This window comes from Mesoplodon bidens (assembly GCF_964165515.1).
Source record: "Mesoplodon bidens genome assembly, chromosome: 2".
In the NCBI taxonomy this organism is placed as follows: Eukaryota; Metazoa; Chordata; class Mammalia; order Artiodactyla; family Ziphiidae; genus Mesoplodon; species Mesoplodon bidens.
The window spans coordinates 56224671-56244669 of record NC_138177.1 but is presented as its reverse complement, the minus strand read 5'-3'; the positions used below and the strand labels follow the sequence as shown (position 1 = coordinate 56244669).

Here is a 19999-nt window from a genome sequence, read left to right as displayed (position 1 = left end):
GCCTGAGAACTGGGAATCGAGTCGCAGCCCTGCCACTTGCTGGCTAAGTGACCTGGGGCAGATCCCTTAATCTCTACACCAGTAAAATGTAGGTCCTTATAAGGTCTTTGTGAAGAATGAATCAGCTGATGCATGGAAAGCAAGCACTGAGAACAGGGCCTGCAGTGTTGAAAGTGATCAATAAATGTCTGCTATTATTACTATTTTAACATAATCATCAATAACATGTCATTATTTTAGTTATTATGTTAGGAAAAGACAATTTTAAATCTGAATTTGTCTTATTCTTAGGGGTACAACATGATTTCGTAGGTTCTGTCAGCCAAGGAACTTGCTGAAATAGCCTCTCCAAAATATCTTACAAGAATACTTCTCCACTACAGTACCTGGGAACCTACCGACAGAAACGCTTTTAAGGAAGTCCTTTATAAAATGTTAATACTTCAGGAAGAGGGAATGTGGGTTTTAGCCATTAGCAACTCAGCAGGGATTAGTTTACCACACTAGGCAGGAAAGACTGGGCTGAACTAAGGAAAGGCAATGTTGGATAGGTGAGAAAGAAGGTTCTAGCTTAAAGAGTGTTGTCTGTTGGGGGTGGAGGTCTTAGGTGGGGTCTTCAGTGCCCCTTGGAAACTAGTACCATTTCAGTATCAAGAGGGGAAAAGGGAAATTAGTCGAAGAAGAGAGGGACATAGAGAAGAAGAGAGAATTGTTTACTTCACAAAACTGTTTAAGGTCAACCTTGTTAATAACAAGAGTTGCTGAAATGGCTTAAATAAAGCTGTAGTCAAGTCTTGTCTAAAAAATTCTAAGCTTGTAAGTCCTAACATATTTTATGTAAAACGATTATGGATACTAATATAGAAGAAAACTATATATTATATATTTCATATATTTATATATATTTAGGTGTATATATATATATATATATATATATATATATATATATATATATATGATCCCCACTGTGCAAGGTATTGCCCAACCTCTGGCCCTTTTCTGGGCATGACTGATTGGTACTAATTACATCTAAGCAAGTGCTGGAGTATCTGAAGCCCTGGCAGATGCTCTGTGATCCAGGAACCCAGTACAGATCACATGGTAGGTTCTCTCTCTCCAGGTGTCAGCCAGTGTTTGCCAGTATGTGAGGAATGCTGAATGGGATGGACCTAATGGAATCTTAGGGGAGTTTATTCTTGATTCTTGGAAGAATATGTGCCTTACCTGTCTTACCCACTTAAGAGTATAATGATATTTTAAACAATAATCTACAGTACATATATTATTTCTCTCATGAGATTTATTTAAAGATGCTATTGCCTGGCACCTAAATTCTCAGAGGAAATACAAGGAATAGAAAGGTCATATTTAACTTTTCTATTGCTGTACATCATTTGATCTTATACAGAAAGACCTCTGACAAGGTCTGTGCCTTTTTATGCCCTGTATAGTTAGAATATAATATTGGTGAAATAGATAAGCAACATATATAAATAAAAACAAATGAATAATAAATGGAAGTAAATCTAATAAATTATTTCAGCCAGGCTCTGTGCTTTCATATTTCCTCATCACCCAAGGGAATAGAAATAGAATATATTCTTTCACATGTTCGTAAGGCAAGTTTTCTTTTCTTCATCTGTGAACCAAAGAGGAGCTGAAGTTAAGGGTTGAGAGAGAGAGAGAGAGAGAGAGAAGTCGTTGAGAGTCCAAAACAAACACAGTGATAAACATTTTGTAGGCGGAATAAGTGGCATTCTGATTTAAACATGGCAGCTCACTAGGAGCACAAAAAAATGCGCACCCCCCTACCCCCATTTAAGGGATATAACAAGATTTTATAAGTTTTTTTTTTAATACTGAAATTTAGGTAGGCCATATGAGAATATTCAGGTGGGCAGGCCATTGGGCTATTTCTCTATTTTTCTTCTGGTGGTCCAACCTTTGAAACAGAATGCAGCTACAGTACCTCGGGAATAACCAGGCCTGTCCGGGGTACTTATGGCCACAAATTTTTGAGCACTTACTCAATGACTGTCACTGCCTACGTGCTTTTCCCTCCCTGACTAACTAAATTTCAGTGTCTCTGTGTAGACCGCTCATTCCCCCTGGATTCTTTTTGGGGCGGAGGGGTCGAGAGGATGGATGGGGCATCAGAATTGTCATTAATGTTCTTCCAGGTGCTTTCCAGGAACAAGAGTTTTGGCACTTAACATGAATTGATTGTAAACTCTAGACCTTAATACTCTGGGGAGATTCAGAAGAAAAGCCATGAGAGCAACTGGGTTTCATTAGGAAAGAAAAGAGGACATTCAGTCTTCAAGGAGACAGCTTTCCAGTTTGGGCAGCGATCGCGTTTGTCAGGAGGGAGAGCCCTAACAATGAAAAACGGCTGTTTTGGCTAAAAAGCGGCTCTCAATTTGGACCAAATCACTCGTGTGGTGTAAGGATTGGTGCTCATTCCTAGATCTTTCCGAGCGGCCCTCTTCCTCGGCCCTGGGCTGAGCCAAGTCCCGGCCTAGGGGCCAGGCAGCCCCAAGGGCCTCGATCCGCGGACAGCGGGATCCCTGGCGCCGGCGCGGGTTGAGCAGGCGGACGACGGCGGCCGCGCCTTCATTAGAGGGCGCTCTGGGGGCGGCTCTGCAGCAGTCCTTACTCCCGCCGCTTCCTCCCGGCCGCCCCTCCCCGCCAGCCCCGGCGAACGCGGCTGGGCCCTGGGGACCGAGTCTCGGCACCGCCGTGGACGGGGCGCGGGGCGCGCCGCAGCCGGAGCGGGACCGGGCCCCGCCGCTCCTCCTTCCGCCTGCCATGCATTCTTCCGGCTCCTCTGGCTCCCGTAGCCCCAGCCGGGGCCGGGCCAGCCCGAGGTAACCCCAGGCTCGGTGGGCTCAGGCCCCGGGGCTGCGGCGGGCTGGGCCCGGGGAGGAGCTGGGGGGCCGGGGAAGGGGTGTCGTAGTCGCGTGGTCCGGGGAGGAGGCGGCGGTGGCGGCGGCGGCGGCGGCATGAGGGACGAGAGCGCGGTAGGCCCCAAGAAGGAGGCGGGGGTGCTGGGCATCCGCCCGCCTCCCCGGGACCCGCCCCGGTGACAGGTCTGGCCTCTGAGTCCCTGCCGTCCCTCTGTCCGCAGGCAGCCGCGAGGGGAGTAGGGCGTCCGCGCGCCCGCTCGCGCCGCGCCTCGGCCGCCGCTGCCGGGTCCATGACCGCGACTCCTCGGCCGGGGACACCCGCCGCCGCCGCCGCCGCGCAGCACCGCGTCCCGGGCCGCCGACCCCTGGCCCCAACGGCTCCCGCGCTCCACCGCCCGCCGCCCGCGCCCGCCGAGGTGAGCCCGGCGCGCGGGCCGAGACCGCCGCCCTAACCCTTCCATATCGCGGAAACCGCGGCGGGCCCCACCCGCCCCCTGAGCGCTGCCGTTGCCTCCTCTTCCCCGCTTCTTTCATCATCCCTGGTTTCCCTGCCCTCTGGTCGGGAACGGTGCTCCTCATCCCTGGCCCTTTGCCTCCACCTCCTTCTGCTATTGCTCCCCTCCCCCTACTCCTGTCCTTAATCCTTTTTTCCTTATTGCCCACTTTCTTCCTCTCACCCTTTTGCCTTCTTTTCTGCCGCCCCCCCTTTTTTCTGTAAAAAAAAATAAAATACGAAAAGGAACACAAGACCCGATTTGCCGCAAATGAACAATTTTAACTTAACTCTTTTTGCTAACGCGAGAGACCTTTTAAAGGAATGAATCAGTGCAGGAAGGGTCGTGGTGAGGGTACCGATGTCGCAGTGTCTGGGAGATCTGATCGAGAGGTCCCCGTTTTAGTCTTCTTTTCACTCGTATCGTCAGTTTGGAGATACTGAGGGTGTGTGAAGCAAGTGGGTCTATTTTTCTTCGTTAAAGTCCAACAGAAGACTGCAGTCAGACGCGGTGCTGGCCGGCCACAGATTACTTGGTGGGAATAGTGTTATCATTTGCTAAATATATTGTGACTTAGCTGTGCCTCCGTGAACAGCTCCCTTGACCTTGTGCAGCTCCTCCTCCCTTGCTCTCTGTCCCCATCTGGAATTTCCCGGACAGATCGCCGAGGTAATACACTAGGAAAGCTTAGATCCTCGATTTTTTCATTTATTTTTGTGCTGGAGGTGATTTCTCTGTTGGTGACTATCTAGATGTGTTTAATCCATTTTCCTTTTTAAATGAATTTTCTTTTCATCTCAGAAAGACAGGACAGTCTCCAATGTGAGAATGGCTGTGACTTTGGAAGAAGCTCCGTGGCTGGGCTGGATCTTGGTGAAAGCCCTGATGAGATTTGCCTTCATGGTCGCCAACAACCTGGTTGCTATTTCCTCGTACATCTGCTATGTAATTGTGCTTCAGCCCCTTCGACTGCTGGACAGTAAGCGCTTCTGGTATATTGAAGGAATCATGTACAAATGGCTTTTAGGAATGGTGGCTTCTTGGGGATGGTATGCTGGATATACAGGTAAGAGTGAGAGCACTTTTTTAATGCATATTAAAAATTTTGTAATGTTATGCTTAAGTCAGGAGCCATGATTTAAAAAATATATATATATATATATATATTACACTTTGGGCAGAAGATGCTTTGACTATTGAAAAAATAAATAGAAAACAATTCTATTGAGTTGTTTTTTTCCATAATTTTCAGAAGTATAATTTCGTAATTATATATTGATAAATTCCTTAAATAATGTTTTAAAATGATTGACGTCTATTAAAACCAGTCTGTGAAAGCTCTCCTAGAGGAATAGGAGTGAGTTTTATAGGGATTCAGGGCTTGGAAAATGAAAAGGTGAGATATTTAGCCCATAATCATTGGGCATTAAGAAAAAGTACTGAGCCCCATTTGTGCTAAGATAGATTAATAAGTTTTGTCACAGTCTGTCGTACTGTGTTCACATTTGAAGCCAAGCAAAAAATGGCTTTCTTTTCTGTTACGTGTTTCTTTTGTTTACTAGAATCTATGTTTTATCTCATAATTCTATATTAGAATATTAAGTATAAGAAATTAAGTTTTATCCCTGTTAAGCTAATTTATCTTCTGAGTGTCTTTTAGTAGATTTTTATTAATTCTATTCTGAAGCAAACTTTTAAAGAACTGAATAAGTAGTGTTTATTTTCTGTTTATAAGCCTTATGTGCTTTGAGAACTTATGCCCCTGCTGTGAAAATTCTGTATTGTTTATTATATTTATTTGACTTTTTTCCTCTAAGAATTAGGATAAAGAAAAAAGCACTGAGGTTTCTGGCATTTGTCTTAGACATTGAGGCTTTATCATAGAATTTTATAGCTGATAAGCTCCTTAGAGATAGTGCCGCAGATGCTGTAGGTCGTATCTTGGAAGAGTGAGGAGGGTACTCTTAGGGTGGAACTGCACTGCAGTTCCCCATTGAAAATTTTCTGTCTCCCTCTTTCCTGCCCAGGCTACATCTCCAGATTTTAATCACACATGTGAGGGCACTGACAGCACACAGCTTTTATGGAGTCTGACAGTCTCTTGCTAGATCAGAGTGCTCTTAGTTGCCCCAGATGAAGCCTTTTCTCCTTCTGTCAATGCCATTTATTATTCTGCAAGACCTGAAGCCTGGGGAATAGTGTAGGCATTGCTTCTTTGTTACGTGTCTTGTTGAGATCCCAGTGCTCTTTAGATACAGTAGGTGAACTTTGAGTCCTTTTTTTGGGACCTGGTGGTAGCAGTAGTAGTGGGAGAGAAAAAACAATGAAGTTTTCATCTATGGTGTCGAATTCTTACCTGAACTGCACTGCTGTCAGAGAATTGCTTTGCTCTATATAATCTGAGCTTTCCCCAGTATGCTATGCGGTATTAGTGGCTTTGTTCTTTGCACAGTATACCTAAGTTTGCTTGTTTTAAATGAGCTCATAGTATTTTTAGATACAAGTTCTAGAAGTTCACTCTACTTAAAAATAATGAAATTACTGAAACACTTGTGCCTGTGTGTGTGTTTGTGGAATATTTGCATGTAAGTATTAGCATGATGAGAAGCTTGAAAAAAATAATTTGGCATTTACCTTGAGATTGTAAGGAGTGCAGTGGTGCTGATTGAAGTTAAAGTTAGTTATCCTATGGCCACAGCAAGGCTGCAGTGTATTTTTAAGCATATTTTCTTGGGGAGTCTCTTCCTTGCTGCTATAGAACTATGCATTTTCTTTTGCCACCTGCTTGGAAGGTGGTCTTGGCATGATCTGCATATTTTAGTCTCTCTGAAGCATCTGCTCTTCTTCAAGCTACTGCTTTTTGATCATTTGATCAGTTGGTCTCATTTAAATATAGGATATTTTAGTATGTACATTTTAAATGGTCTTTCTATAAGTAGAATACTTCTAGAGGGTCTGGTCATAACAGAGCACAGTCAAGAGGTCAAGCAAATGTAGGAATGACTTTTGTTGAAAGCCACGACTGGGTCTAAAGAAGCAAACATAAGCAAGGGTTGGTGAGCAGATGTTCCCAGAAGAATCTAGGAGGTTGTATTAGGCTTTGTATAGATTATGTGTTTTATTTCTTACCTTTGTATCAAGAGGAGGGTGGGCCTAAGTTGTTTTTTTTCCCCTTTCCCTGTGCTTAAGTTTCACAGATGGAAAATTGAACGTTGCCAAAGGAATCCTGCTCTGCAGATCTAGTTATGTTCACGTTCTAGAATAAAAATTGCCAAACTTTGTTGAAAAGCCACTTCTGAGGAAACCTTAAATGTTAATTAACTAAATATTAATTAGGAAGCTGAAAATTGAATATTGGTATATAATATATTTTCAAATTGTGACATTCTGTCTAAGGTAAGTCAATTACTCAGCTTTGCTGCTGAGGACTTAAGTTGATTATCTAATCTACACTGCCCCGTATGGTAGCTGCCAGCCATATATGGCTATTTAAATTTAAATTAATTAAAATGAAATAAATTTAAAACTCAGTTTCTCAGTCACACCAGTCACATTCCAAGTGCTCGGTACTAGGTGGCTAGTGGCTACTGTATTGGACAGTGAGATAATAGAACACTTCCATCATCACAGAAAGTTCTACTGGATGGAGCTGATAAATAATAGGTATGACATTCTCCTTTTTCTTAGAAAAAAATGCATTTTATCTTTATAAAAGAATATTTTTCTCAACATAGTTCTAAACAGATTTCTTTTGGGGAAGACAGGAAGATTTATTAAAGTTTTATAAAATTGTCCTTTAATTTGAGGCAAATGTCACAAAAAATGAGTCCTTTAAACTCAGACATGCTTCTTGGAAGGGGAATGGTGAGGCTAGTAAGCCCAAGAACTTGACTGAACATTCTTGTACTTAATCTGCATTCTCAGAGCTGGAGTACTGTCTGTGGACACAGAGGAGGGAAAGGGATTTTCTGGTCTTTCTGCGTGTTTCTGACTTTACATCTGTTCAGGGGAATACATTTCTTGAAATAACTCAGAATATTGGGGTTTCTTCATCTCTCATATGCAGCTAGGTAGTGATGATTGTTGTTATCACATTTCCTTTAGTGGGAAGTGCTGTATAAGCATCTTACGTTGAGGAAAAGCTGTATACTGCCTTGCTCTCTTATTTCAAGAGCAAACCAAAAAACCTATTACCTTAATTAATGATTCAATTCTACATGCTTTATTCAGATCTGGGGTAAATCAGTACACTCCCCTGCCCTCAATTTAAGTGAAGATTGGCAAATATCAGTGAGAGATTTTTTTCTGTATTTTTTTTTTCTGTATTTTTGTGTGTGTGTGTGTGTGTGTGTGGTACGCGGGCCTCTCACTGTTGTGGCCTCTCCCGTTGTGGAGCACAGGCTCCGGACACGCAGGCCCAGCCAGCGGCCATGGCTCGCGGGCCCAGCCGCTCCGCGGCATGTGGGATCTTCCCGGACCGGGGCACGAACCCGTGTCCCCTGCATCGGCAGGGGGACTCTCAACCACTACGCCACCAGGGAAGCCCAGTGAGAGATTTTTTTTAAATAAGATGTTTATTTTGATTTTCATTCACTTATTCATTGTTCCCCATCCAAACACATTTAATTAAAGTCTCTTACACAAAATAATTTAAAAATATTCAGTGTAAGTGGAAGCTCCAGAATTTCTTGTGTAGAATGATGAGAGTCTTTTGGGCCACAGCCTGGCTGGAAGAGAGCTGAGGTGCCAGGGGACTTGCCACCAAGCCCCCTGTTTTTGCTTAGCAATAGCTGTTTCCCTTAGATCGGGTATTTACTTTAGAGAAAGCTGATGGAGATTAGGTTTAGCTTCCTCCCACTCCCCAAGTGACAGCTGTCATGGCTCTGTGTTAGTCTTTGGGGGTTATTTGATTATTTGATAGTGTTTTACTTTTTTTTTGCTGGGACATTCATTGTGTTAGAAAAATTAATTATTAGGAATTATATCTGACTTTGACATTTTAGGGAGAGTTTTAAAATATATCTTCTAGAGCAGTATTTTTCCACCTTTGAGTCATAAACCAATTTAATGTGTCAAGATGAACATTTTTAAAAAGTGAAATAGAGGGCTTCCCTGGTGGCGCAGTGGTTGAGAGTCTGCCTGCCGATGCAGGGGACACGGGTTCGTGCCCTGGTCCGGGAAGATCCCACATGCCGCGGAGCGGCTGGGCCCGTGAGCCATGGCCGTTGGGCCTGCGCGTCCGGAGCCTGTGCTCCGCAACGGGAGAGGCCACAGCAGTGAGAGGCCCGCATACAGCAAAAAAAAAAAAAAAAAAAGTGAAATAGAAAATAATTAAATAGAAAAGATCAGAAGTTTATGTGTCTGTACTGGGTAGTGCTACAGAATACATTTTTTACTATGAGCCCTGTCAACATTTGAAAGGCATTGTTCTCGTGGAAAGAGCACTGAAATTTAGGAGAATTCTGGGCATCAGCTGTCTTGATCTAGCTTTAACATCTCTACTTAACTAGTAGGAGGGAGATCCTTACCTGCTCCGTGCCCACCGGGCTGTGAGCTCTCTATAGACAGAGATGTGGTCTTTTTTACAACCCTAGAGCCCGGTTCATTGCCTGGTGCTCACAGGGTACTCTGTAAGTGTCTAAATATTTCTTGAAAGATCCCGTCTTTCATTCTTGGTCCCAGCTGAACTGCCTTAGCTGCCTGCCTTCCTGATCTTGATAACAGACCTTTCAGGAAGGTAGGCAGCTAAGGCAGCTCAGTCTGTAATCAAGATCATTGCAATCCACAGAATATAAACCCTGAACTGGATCATGTTTTTCACACACTTGCGCGCGCGCGCACACACACACACACACACAAAACCTACAATACCACATTTGTTAATTTAACACACCTTAATTGAGCTTATATTATGTGTGGGAACAGGTGCCCTGGAGGTGTAGAGATGCATAAAGACATAATCACTGACTTTAAGGAGTTCACAGTAGCCTTGGTGGGGAAGACAGTGCCAACAACAATGAACACATCCTGGTATAATGCTTTAATGGAGATGTACCATGGGATGAAAGAGGAAGGGTTCCTGATCTCGCTCCAGGGGTAGGTGGTAGCAGAGAGGGAGTGGGGCATTTAGGAAAGGCGCAGCTTTACTTTCTTTTTTTTTTCCATTAGGGAAATATTTCTCTGTGGGGCTAATTCTATCATCAGTAATTATAATAGATTTAAAAGATTTGAATAATACATCAGTTTGAAATTTATATCTTTGTGATGATAATATTAGCTAACATTTATTGCAGTATAAGCCAAGCAGTGTACTAAGTGTTTCAGTCATTTAATGCTCACAACAATCTTATCAGGTTGGTACTATTATTATTATTTTTTTTTTTTTGCGGTAGGCGGGCCTCTCACTGTTGTGGCCTCTCCCCTTGCAGAGCACAGGCTCCGGATGCGCAGGCTCAGCAGCCATGGCTCACGGGCCTAGCCGCTCTGCGGCATGTGGGATCTTCCCAGACCGGGGCACGAACCCGTGTCCCCTGCATCGGCAGGCGGACTCTCAACCACTGCGCCACCAGGGAAGCCCCAAGTTGGTACTATTATTATCCCCCCTTTTATTATTGATGTTGAAATTGAAGCACAGATTTCACAATTACTTCCTCTTATGCGTTAACTGAGTTCATGCTGCCACAAGTGTATTTTTGTATTTATAGAGCCATTATTGACCTTTATATAATATTCCTAGAATGTTTCTTAATTTTTACTACCCATATTTTTGTTTCTGAGGCGTGAAATCTCTTTCTGAAGCTACAGATCTTTAACACCTGAAAGCAATATTATAGCTGTGGATTTCTGCAAGAGGTTAAAAGAAAATTGTTGCTTCAACAGAATAATTTGTAGTATGCTATAAATTTCATAAAATGCCACTTCCTTAAGATTCAGAGAACAACTCAAATTTTAGTATTTGAGTGCTTGACAGTAGATTGTCATAGAATAAGGAGTTAACTGCATGCTTTTAGATTGACAGCTGATCTTGACATAAATCCAGGTGAGGAGTTTTCAGTAGTGTTTTGATTGTTATATGGAAAAATTTTTATATACCATTAAAGGTAAATATTACTAAATTCTTTAAACTCAGAAATTTGATATCTAGTCTCATTTCAAAAACTGTATATAATTGAGTAATTTGTTACAGTTTTTAAAAATATATAAGGTATATTCATTCATGTACACATACCCTATACATGCACTATTACAGAAGCACATGAAACGTTATTTGCAGTTTTTGTTTATAGGTAAGACCTCAGATTCTGGAGTCAGAAAGAGCTGGGTCAAATAATTCCTACTTTCTTTTTTTTACATTTGCCATGTATATCTTTGCCCATCCTTTTATTTTCAAACTATTTAAATTATTTTGATTTAGATGTTATCTGTAAATCAGCATGGAGATAGGTTTTGCTTTATGAGTCAATTTGAAAATCTCTTTCAATATGAGTTGAATCCGTTTACATTTATTGATATGTCAGACATGTTTTGTCTGGGCTCTGTCATTATATTTTGTGCTTTCTATTTTTAATTATATAAATGTTAAGTCTTTCACTGTGTAGTCTTTCTTTGCTTTTTTGTTCTTTTGATATTAGAAAGGTTTGTATTTTTGTCTTATTAGCTACTTTATAAGATATTTTTAGTTCTCTATTCATAGTAACTATTAGCTTTTTTCTATGAAGAAAGGTAAAATTCTTTTTAAATACTCTCTTCTCTCTTCCCCTTTCTCTTCTGCATCACCCAGTTTTAGTCAGTAGTGAATAGTATTTATTCACAATTGTATTTACATTTGCACTATTATGTATGCTTTTACTTCTACTGCTTGATTTGTGAGCTTTAAGTCTATCTATTGACTCCCAGCTGTTACATCAAGGTAGGCAGTAAGTTTATTATACTTCCTGCTCCATTTCTCCCTTCACCCAATTTTTGTTATTTGAATTTATACATTGTTATAGCCTATAATGTTTGTGTTCTATTTTATCACCTTTATCTCTTTCTGTTTTAGTCTTAATTTTTCAGTTAAATATATATAATGCTCACCCAAGCACTTTTGCAGAAGTTTTTCCCAGTTATCCTGCAGCTGGTTAAAGTTTATCCTGTGGTAGTTTCTCAATAACGAGTCATGAAAATAATATGGGAATATTATTCTTACAACATTTTCAGAACTTCTTTTTGTTGCTTTACACTTAGGATGGCTTAGCAGGTATAAAATCCTTGGCTCACTCTTTCGTTCTTTGAGTATCTTACAGGTGTCGTGCAGATGTATTCTGGCATTAAATGTTGCTGTAGAGATGTGTGAAGCCAACTTGAATTTTTTCCTATGATTACTGATTTGACCTCTTTGCCTATTGGCCCCAAAGGATTCTCTCTTTGTCTCTAATATTTAGTAATTTTACTAGGATATGGTGGTGTAGGATATACTGGCACATGTGTGCCTTTTAATATGTAGATTCAAATCTATTTTTATTTCAGGAAAGTTTTCTTTAATTATAACTTTAAATATTTATTCTGTTTGATCATTTTGGTTTTCTTTCTTGGTGACCCTAATTATATATCTGTTGGATCTCCCTTTGTATATCTTTTTTATTTATTATTTTCTCTTTAATCCTTTTAAACACTTTTTCACTTGTTTGTTTCTGTCTTTAATGTCTCTTACAGTGTCTTCTGCAATGTCTCTTTGTTCTGCTTTCAGTTTCTTCTTCATTTCTGTGATGCTTTTGCTTTTTCTTCTGTTTCTTCCTTGAGTTCTGCCAATTCATGCTTCCTTTGTTCCTGTTGTCTAGACAGTTCTTCCTTGAGTTCTTATTTTATTTATGCTTTGTGAGCTTCTTCGTAGTGGGGTGGCTTCATTGATTTTCTTAAATTCATGCAAGAATATTTATAGTTTTTATCTTCTCCATTGTAATGTTTTTCTAGCAGTATTGTTTGACAGCTGGTACGTTATGCTGCTCGTTTCTACCATTTTTCTTATAGTATCTCCAAGTCAGTGCTGTGCCAGTTACCTTTTTATTCCCTGTGATTTAGTGAATTGGATTTTCCTCAGTTATTTGTAGGAGGTGTGGATGGGGCCAAGGTATATTTCCAGATTTCTGCCTCAGAGATAGTTTTTTTTCACATATGACGCCTGTGTATGTTCTCTGTGTTGCCACAAGTCCTCTGCCTCTCCAAACCAGACTGAGTCTAGGAGGCTTTTTGCCATCAATTCTGGACTTGCCACTCCTTCCTTTGCAGCTGTGACTGGAGGGACACAGCCACAGCATGCCAGTGTAAATCCCTCTCCTTAAGAATGTGTGTTTTTGCTGTTGCTTTCTGAGATCTGCCATTATTGGGCCCTCCTCATCACATGCCACACGTTCTGTCTCTGTCTCTGCTCTCCACTCCCAATATAGATTCTGTCTGATATCAGCTTTGTTTGATCTCAGTCAGATCTCATGTATTTTGGAGTTTTTATATTTTTGTTTTTCTCCTAGGTTTGCTGGAAAAGTTTTGTGAGGTTTTCTTTTCCTCTTTCTCCTTGTTGCTATGTATATTTTCCAGGAAGATTCGCGTCTATAACTCTACTGTGTTCATGCCAGAAAGTGCAACATAAGACTTTTATTCAACTATGTAATTATAATTCAGTCAACTCTGTCTCCATTCTAATGCACTACTAGTTGATTATTATAAAATGGAGACCAACTTTGTTACATAATTAATTTTCTTTAAGGTCTGTCCAAAAGCAAGAAATAGCCTCCCCAAGTTTTTTTTCCTCCTAAACTGTTTTGGGTTTTGGTTCTCAAACTGTTTTTATTCTTGGAATACTTATCACTGGAGTATAGTTAAGATATCCACTTGGCTACAGTCAGAAAATGTCACCAAAATGTATGGAAGAAGTGAGTTACCTTTGATACTTGAGTAAGGAATATGAATGAAATGTAACATTACTACTGCTCTCTAATGTCTGGTCTATAGACCACCTTGAAAACTTTAAGGATGACTAGTGCCCCCAAACTTTGAAAATATATTTATAGTATATTATGATTAAATATATTAAGTGTATATAATATATATTAGTAAAATAAAAAGTGTATTATCTCTATTAAATATAGTATATTTATAGTTTATCTGTTACAAACTAGTTTCAAGAGTTTCTTTTCAGAGTTTGCAAACTAGTGGCCATATTCAGCAGCTGATGGGCTTTATTTGACCTTCGCAGTATTTCAACTTTTTTTAAAATTAGTTGCCAACATTTCAAAATTAGGGGGATTTCCCAAAACATGAAAGATAAAACCAAGATTTCCAGCTCTTGAGAAATTAGAAATCTGGCTGTGTGGGCCTCTCACATCTGGCAGCAGTTTGCTGGAGCTAAGTGATGACCGCCTCCTTCAGATGGGCCTGTGCTCTCCACTTCACCCAAGAGCCCACACCTTCCTTGTTTTACTCTGGACCTGCTTTGCTCGTTTACATTACCTGCCTGGACCCCAGAGGCTCAGATGATGTTCATTTAAAAATACTCAAGTAACAATTACTAGGCTATTTCTGCTGGGCACATGATAGTTTTGCATTTATATGCCTTAATAGTGCCTATATACTAATGAGTTCTACCATTAAAACTGAAAGCTCGTTAGTGACCTCAGCTGCTGATTTCATGTAGCAGAGGCATGTGATGAAAACTGAAGAATAAAGTTCCATTAGTAAGAACTGTGGTCACGGGTTTTTCAAGTTTCATGTACCATATTACTAGCCCAGTGAAATGTTTCCTGTTATTTGTGCACTCATTAATTAGTAGAATATCTCAATTCTTCTTTTGAATATAGTCATATAAAAATCTAGATTATTAAAAATTAGTTATTCCCTTTGCTTTTCATGTTTTGAATATGAAAAACAAAGCAAGTCTAGTTGATTTCTGTTTCTTTAAATTATAGTGCAGATAATTTTAAAATAGTATTGTAAAAAGCATGCATAAATTTTAGTTATGAGGTTATACTTTTTCTTAAGGTTTCGTAGATCTGATCAAGCTTTGCTAGTAAAACACTTTTCCCCAAACTTTTTTATTACTCATTAAACTTAAAGAAACCATTATGAATCAGGTATATAAACACATTTTGCATATGCTATTAACTTGGAGTTTACATTATTTGACACTTTAAGGGATAAAACACCTGTAAATTTAAACACATCAAGATGTTTTTGAATCATCAAAAGACTAAACTATGATCAATATAACTTTACTGTATATGTTAAAAATTTATATGTATATATAAATTGAGATAGAATTCACATACCATAAATTTCACTATATTTAACAAATAAGTGGTTTTTACTATAGTTACAATATTGTACAACCATCAGCGCTGACTAATTCTAGAACATTTCATTACCCCAAAAGAAACCCCAAACCCTTTAGCAGTCACTCCCCATTTCCTCCTCCGTTCAACCCCTGGCAACCTCTAATCTCTACTTTGTATGGATTTGCCTCTTCTGGACATTCATATAAATGGAATTGTACAGTATTTAGCCTTATATGTCTGGCTTCTTTCACATAGTATAGTGTTTTCAAGGTTCATCCATATCATAACATGTGTCAGTACTTTATTCCTCTGTATGTCTGAATAATATTCCACTGTATGGATGACCACATTTTGTTTATACATTCATCAGTTGATGAACATTTGGGTTGTTTCCACATTTTGGCTATTGTGAATAATGCTTCCATGAACATTCATATACAAATTTGGGGGTGAACATATGTTTTCAAATCTCTTGGACCTAGGAGTCCAATTGCTGGGTCATATGATAATTCTATGTTTAACTTTTTGAGGAACTGCCAAACTATTTTCCATACCAGCTGTCCCATTGTACATTCCTACCAGCAGAGTAGGAGAGTTCAAATTTCTCCATATCCTCACTAATACTTATTATTTTCTGGGTTTTTGTTGTCGTTGTTGTTTTAATTTGGCCATCATAGTGGATGTGAAGTGATCGCTAATTGTGGTTTAGATTTGCATATCCCTAATGACTAATGATGTTGAGCATCTTTTCATGTGCCTATTAACCATTTATCTGTCTTTTGGAAAATGTCTATTCAAATCCTTTGCCCATTTTTAAATTGGATTATTTGTCTTTTTACTACTGAGTTATAAGATTTTTTTCTGTATTTTATATACTATACCCTATCTATTTTTTCACTGGTTGCTTGTGCTTTTCGTGTCATCTAAGGAACCACTGCCTAATCCAAGGTCATGAAGATTTACACCTATGTTTTCTTTTAAGAGTTTAGGTTTTATGTTTAGATCTTTGATCCATTTTGAGTTAATTTTTCTATATGGTGTAAGGTAGGGGTCCAAACTTCATTCTTTTGCATGTGGAGGACATCCAGTTGTTCTAGCATTGTTTGTTGAAAACACTGTTCTTTCCATATTGAATGATCTCGGCACCCTTGTTGAATATCAGTTGGCCATATGGGTTTATTTCTGGCCTCTCAGTTCTGTTCCATTGATCTATATGTCTGTCCTTATGCCAGTACCACGCTTTTTATATTGCTGTAGTTTTGTACTAAGTTTTAATGTTAAGTATATTTTGCTGTATTTTAGTTCTTTAAAAATTCATGATCCTTTTTGATATGTATAATGACTTAAATAATGAGGCTAGTTCACTAATCAGAACTAGTTTAAAGCTGTTTGGGATTTAAAAGTGTTTACTGAAAACCGTGCTTTTCAAGACTTAACATTCATAATTGGGTTAAATCACCCCTTTTTACCTCTGTGTTGAAGAAATGCTTACTAGTTATGTATTTCACTAGGAGTTGTCTTAGAAATAGTGTGATTAGGAATAAGTATTTCTTTCCTGTTGCTCTGTCAAGAAAACAGGACCTTAGTTGTAGAAGTATCTTGTGTGATTGATCAATCAAATGCTTATTGACTGCCTACTGCCAGTTAGCAAAGTTATTGATTTGTATAATACTGTGTTAGAGAGTGTAATTTAGATTAATTTCTACCAAAAGGCTTTTTGACATAGTTTCTACTTTGATGGATGGCTTTGGGAATAGTTGAGTTTGCTATGAACTATGTGTTCAAAATGCTCCTGTGAAAAGTTTTCTGGAAAATGGAGCTCAATATACAGATTTCCCACTCATGTGATGTTAAAGTTAATTTAATTTTAAAGTTAATTGAGGTCTTTGCAGAGAAGAAAATTAACTAGGAGCTAAATTTATGTTGCAGAATAAAGTATGGATTACATGGATAAGGAAAAAGGGTGTCATTTTGAATGAGTCACAGGCTGTTTTTTATGGGTGGGATAGAATTAGTTTTTGTATATGAGAGGCTAAATTAGGCAGTCATTTTAAAGCTGAAATAATCATTTAAAGCTGTTTTAAGCCTCAAATACTTATATACAGGTGTTGTATTTTTAACAAATAATAGTTATTGCTAAATAAGTATGATATTGGAGACAGCATGACGTATTAGAAAAAAACATTGACCTAAAAAAATTTTTTTTTAATTTATTTATTTTTGGCTGCGTTGGGTCTTTGTTGCTGTGTGCAGGCTTTCTCCAGTAGCCTCGAGCGGGGGCCACTCTTCGTTGTGGTGCACGGGCTTCTGATTGCGGTGGCTTCTCTTGTTTCAGAGCATGGGCTCTAGAGCGTAGGCTCAGTAGTTGTGGCGCACGGGCTTAGTTGCTCCACGGCATGTGGGATCTTCCCAGACCAGGGCTCGAACCTGCATCCCCTGCACTGGCAGGAGGATTTTTAATCACTTCGCCACCTGGGAAGTCCCAAAACATTGACTTATGAGTTAGTATGAGTTTGAGTCCTGCTACCACCCATTGTTAGTTGTCTAACTTTGAACTAGTTACTTAACTTCTCTGAGCCTCAGTTTCACCATCTTTAAAAATGGAGGTTATAATATTTATCTCTTGTGAAGCTTAAATGTGAAGTGAATAGCATGATGTTTGGTACTCTATAAATAATAATATTATTATTATTACCATTATTATTATTATTATTATATTAATGCCTAGGAAAACAATTATATTAACCTTTGGGGGAAAGGTACGTCTAAATGAATAAAAGCTAACTTTATGGAATAGTTTTAGAAATACATTTGAAGATATTTACACTTAGCTAATAGTATATCTCAATATAGTTCTTGTGCTTTAATCAATAAATAAAAATAATTTATTAGTAGTAATTTAAGCCATAGTCTAACTAAAATATTAACTGAATTTTATGTTTGTAAATTATGAAATGCTTCAAAGCAATTTATGTTTAACTACCTTCTAATTCATTCAGTCACCTATTCTAATACCAAATATTTGAGTGCCTTCTCCATCAAGCACCATGCTGGTGGTGGAAATAAAACAGGGACAAATAAAACAGGACAGCTCCTGTTGACTTTTTCATGTGGGAGACAGAAGGAGTCACATGATAACCGTGTAATCACAAGTGTGAAAACAACAAGTATAGAGGCTATAAGAGTAAGTAACAGAGAGCTTGTTCTGGAGATGATGGTGTCAGGGAGGAATGGCCTCCTTGAGAAAGTGATACTGAGACTCAGACTTCAAGTATGAGTGGACCAGTGATGCTGGGGGAGGGACCACATATACAGAGGATGAAAAGAGTTTGTCGTGTTTGAGGAACAAAGGGAAGGCCAGGTTGGCTACAGCATGGAGTGAATGAAGAGCAGAGTAGTAGGGATGGTGATGTTGGTGGGGGTGAGCCGATGAGGCCAAGTCTACTGAGGCCTTGTAGTGCTTACTGAGGATTTTGAAATTTATCCTAAGAGGAAACAATGCAAGGATTTTAAGCAAGGGAATGATGAACCCAGGTTCGTATCTGACATTTGTAACTGTAACGATGAAATCAGATTTGTATCTGTAATTCTGCCTGTTTTGTGGAAATGGACTAGAGAGAAGTGAGAGTGTGCAGGCGATACCCTCTGGAAGAGTCTCAGCTTCCCCAGGTGAGGTGATAGTTGCTTGTTCCAGGGGTGACGGCAGTGGAGATGGAAAGGAGTGAACGAATTGGAGAGTTTTATAGGAGGAAATCTGTCAAGACTTGCTGAGGGATTGAACATAAAGGATGGAATACATGCACAGGTGACGGGGGCGACCATGAGGTTTCTGGTGTGAGATGCTGGGTGGATAGGGAAGCCCAGAGAAGGAGCGGTGTTGGGAGGAAGGATGAAAATTGAGCACAGGCTGAGTGAGAAGCATCTAAGTGTAGCTCCGAAGTAGACATGGTTATGCAGTCTAGAACTCAGAAGAGAAACCTGAGCTAGAAAGATAAATTGGGAAATTACCAATGGTATTTAAAGCCATGGAGATGGGTGGGTTCACCTAGGGAGATTGTAAGTACTGAGGGATGAGAGGCCCAGGGTCAGACTCTGAGGGCATGCCAACATTTGGAGGTTGGGGAGAAGAGGGTGGTAGAGCCTGGGAAGGAGCAGCTAGAGAAGTAGAACGAATGCCTGCCCTACAAGTGTGTGTCAGAGTCAGCAGTGTTCCAGGGCTGGGGCTCTCCATGAGAGCTGCTGAGAGTTTACCTTTTGTAAGATGAGAGCTGGTTTAGCCTTTCATTGATTTGGCAAGAGCAGCTTCGTTGAGGTGGTAGAAGTGGAAACCAGCTTGGAGTGGGTTGGAGATGAATGTGACAGGAGGAGCTAAAATGGAAACATGAATGTATGACTTTCCAGAAGCATGGCTCTGAAGGAATAGAGAGTGATAGTTGCAGGAGAGAAACTGGGTCAAGGGAAGGCTTTAAAAATTTTTTTTTAAGATTTAAAAGTTTAGCTTTCAATCCACTTAGAGTTGTACCTGATGAAACCAGGGTCATTTACTTACACGCCTCAAGTATTTAGGAATCTATTCTAAGACTGAATGAGAGAAAGCTTATCATGTTATCCATGATACGATGAAACATGGAAAGCACTTAGATCCTGGCTCTGGTGACAGAGGCAGGCAGCAGGGCAGGGCCTCCATAATTTGATCCTGTTCTCAACTCTTATTCAGTAAGGCTGCTCTCCCTTGGCCCCTCTGCATTTTCTCATTGATATTCTTCCTGTCCCTAAAATCTGTGCCTCAGTTTCTTTGAAAATTTATCTCCTATCTAAGCCTATGATGTCCTTGCCCCCTACTCCAGTTTCTACTGTTTCTGTCTTTCTGAACCTCTTTGGCATCTACTCTCTAACTGTGGTTATGAACCTTTGGGCTGAGAGTTTCGGCAGTGCTTCAGAGTTCTCTCAGGGGGTCGAGAATCCATACACATATTAAGTAACATCTGTGATTGTATAAATAATGGGTCTTATAAATACATGTTAATACTTTTCAAATATATGTAGCTGCTGTTTTGATTAACAAGAAATCCCTTAAAAGCATTATAGACTTTTCAGTTGCTTTTTGTTACAGATCTTTTCACTCATTGCTAAAAAAACTACTAGCATAGACCTCTGCCACATTTTTTTTTAATTTAAATTAATTTCAGATTGCTATACCACTCACTTTGAGAAACAGTCTATTAATGATGGAGGGGGTAAATGTTACAAGATATAAAGCCAAATATTTATTAGGCTACTAATCTAGGACAGT

General features: G+C 39.7%; 1 protein-coding gene across 4 annotated transcripts in view; it reads left to right on the top strand.

The window, feature by feature from the left end:
- The window catches only part of LPGAT1 (lysophosphatidylglycerol acyltransferase 1), a 110224-nt gene that overhangs the window by 29417 nt on the left and 60808 nt on the right, over window positions 1–19999 (top strand). The window contains exons 1-3 of one of the 4 annotated variants that reach the window (XM_081225512.1): window positions 2695–2867; window positions 3128–3322; window positions 4206–4466. In XM_081225512.1, the coding sequence (XP_081081638.1) occupies window positions 4229–4466 (238 nt within the window). In that variant the 5' untranslated portion in view covers window positions 2695–2867; window positions 3128–3322; window positions 4206–4228. Of the gene's footprint in view, window positions 1–2694; window positions 2868–2920; window positions 3323–4201; window positions 4467–19999 lie in introns of those variants that run through there. The other 3 variants (XM_081225511.1, XM_081225509.1, XM_081225510.1) reach the window with 3 other exon arrangements.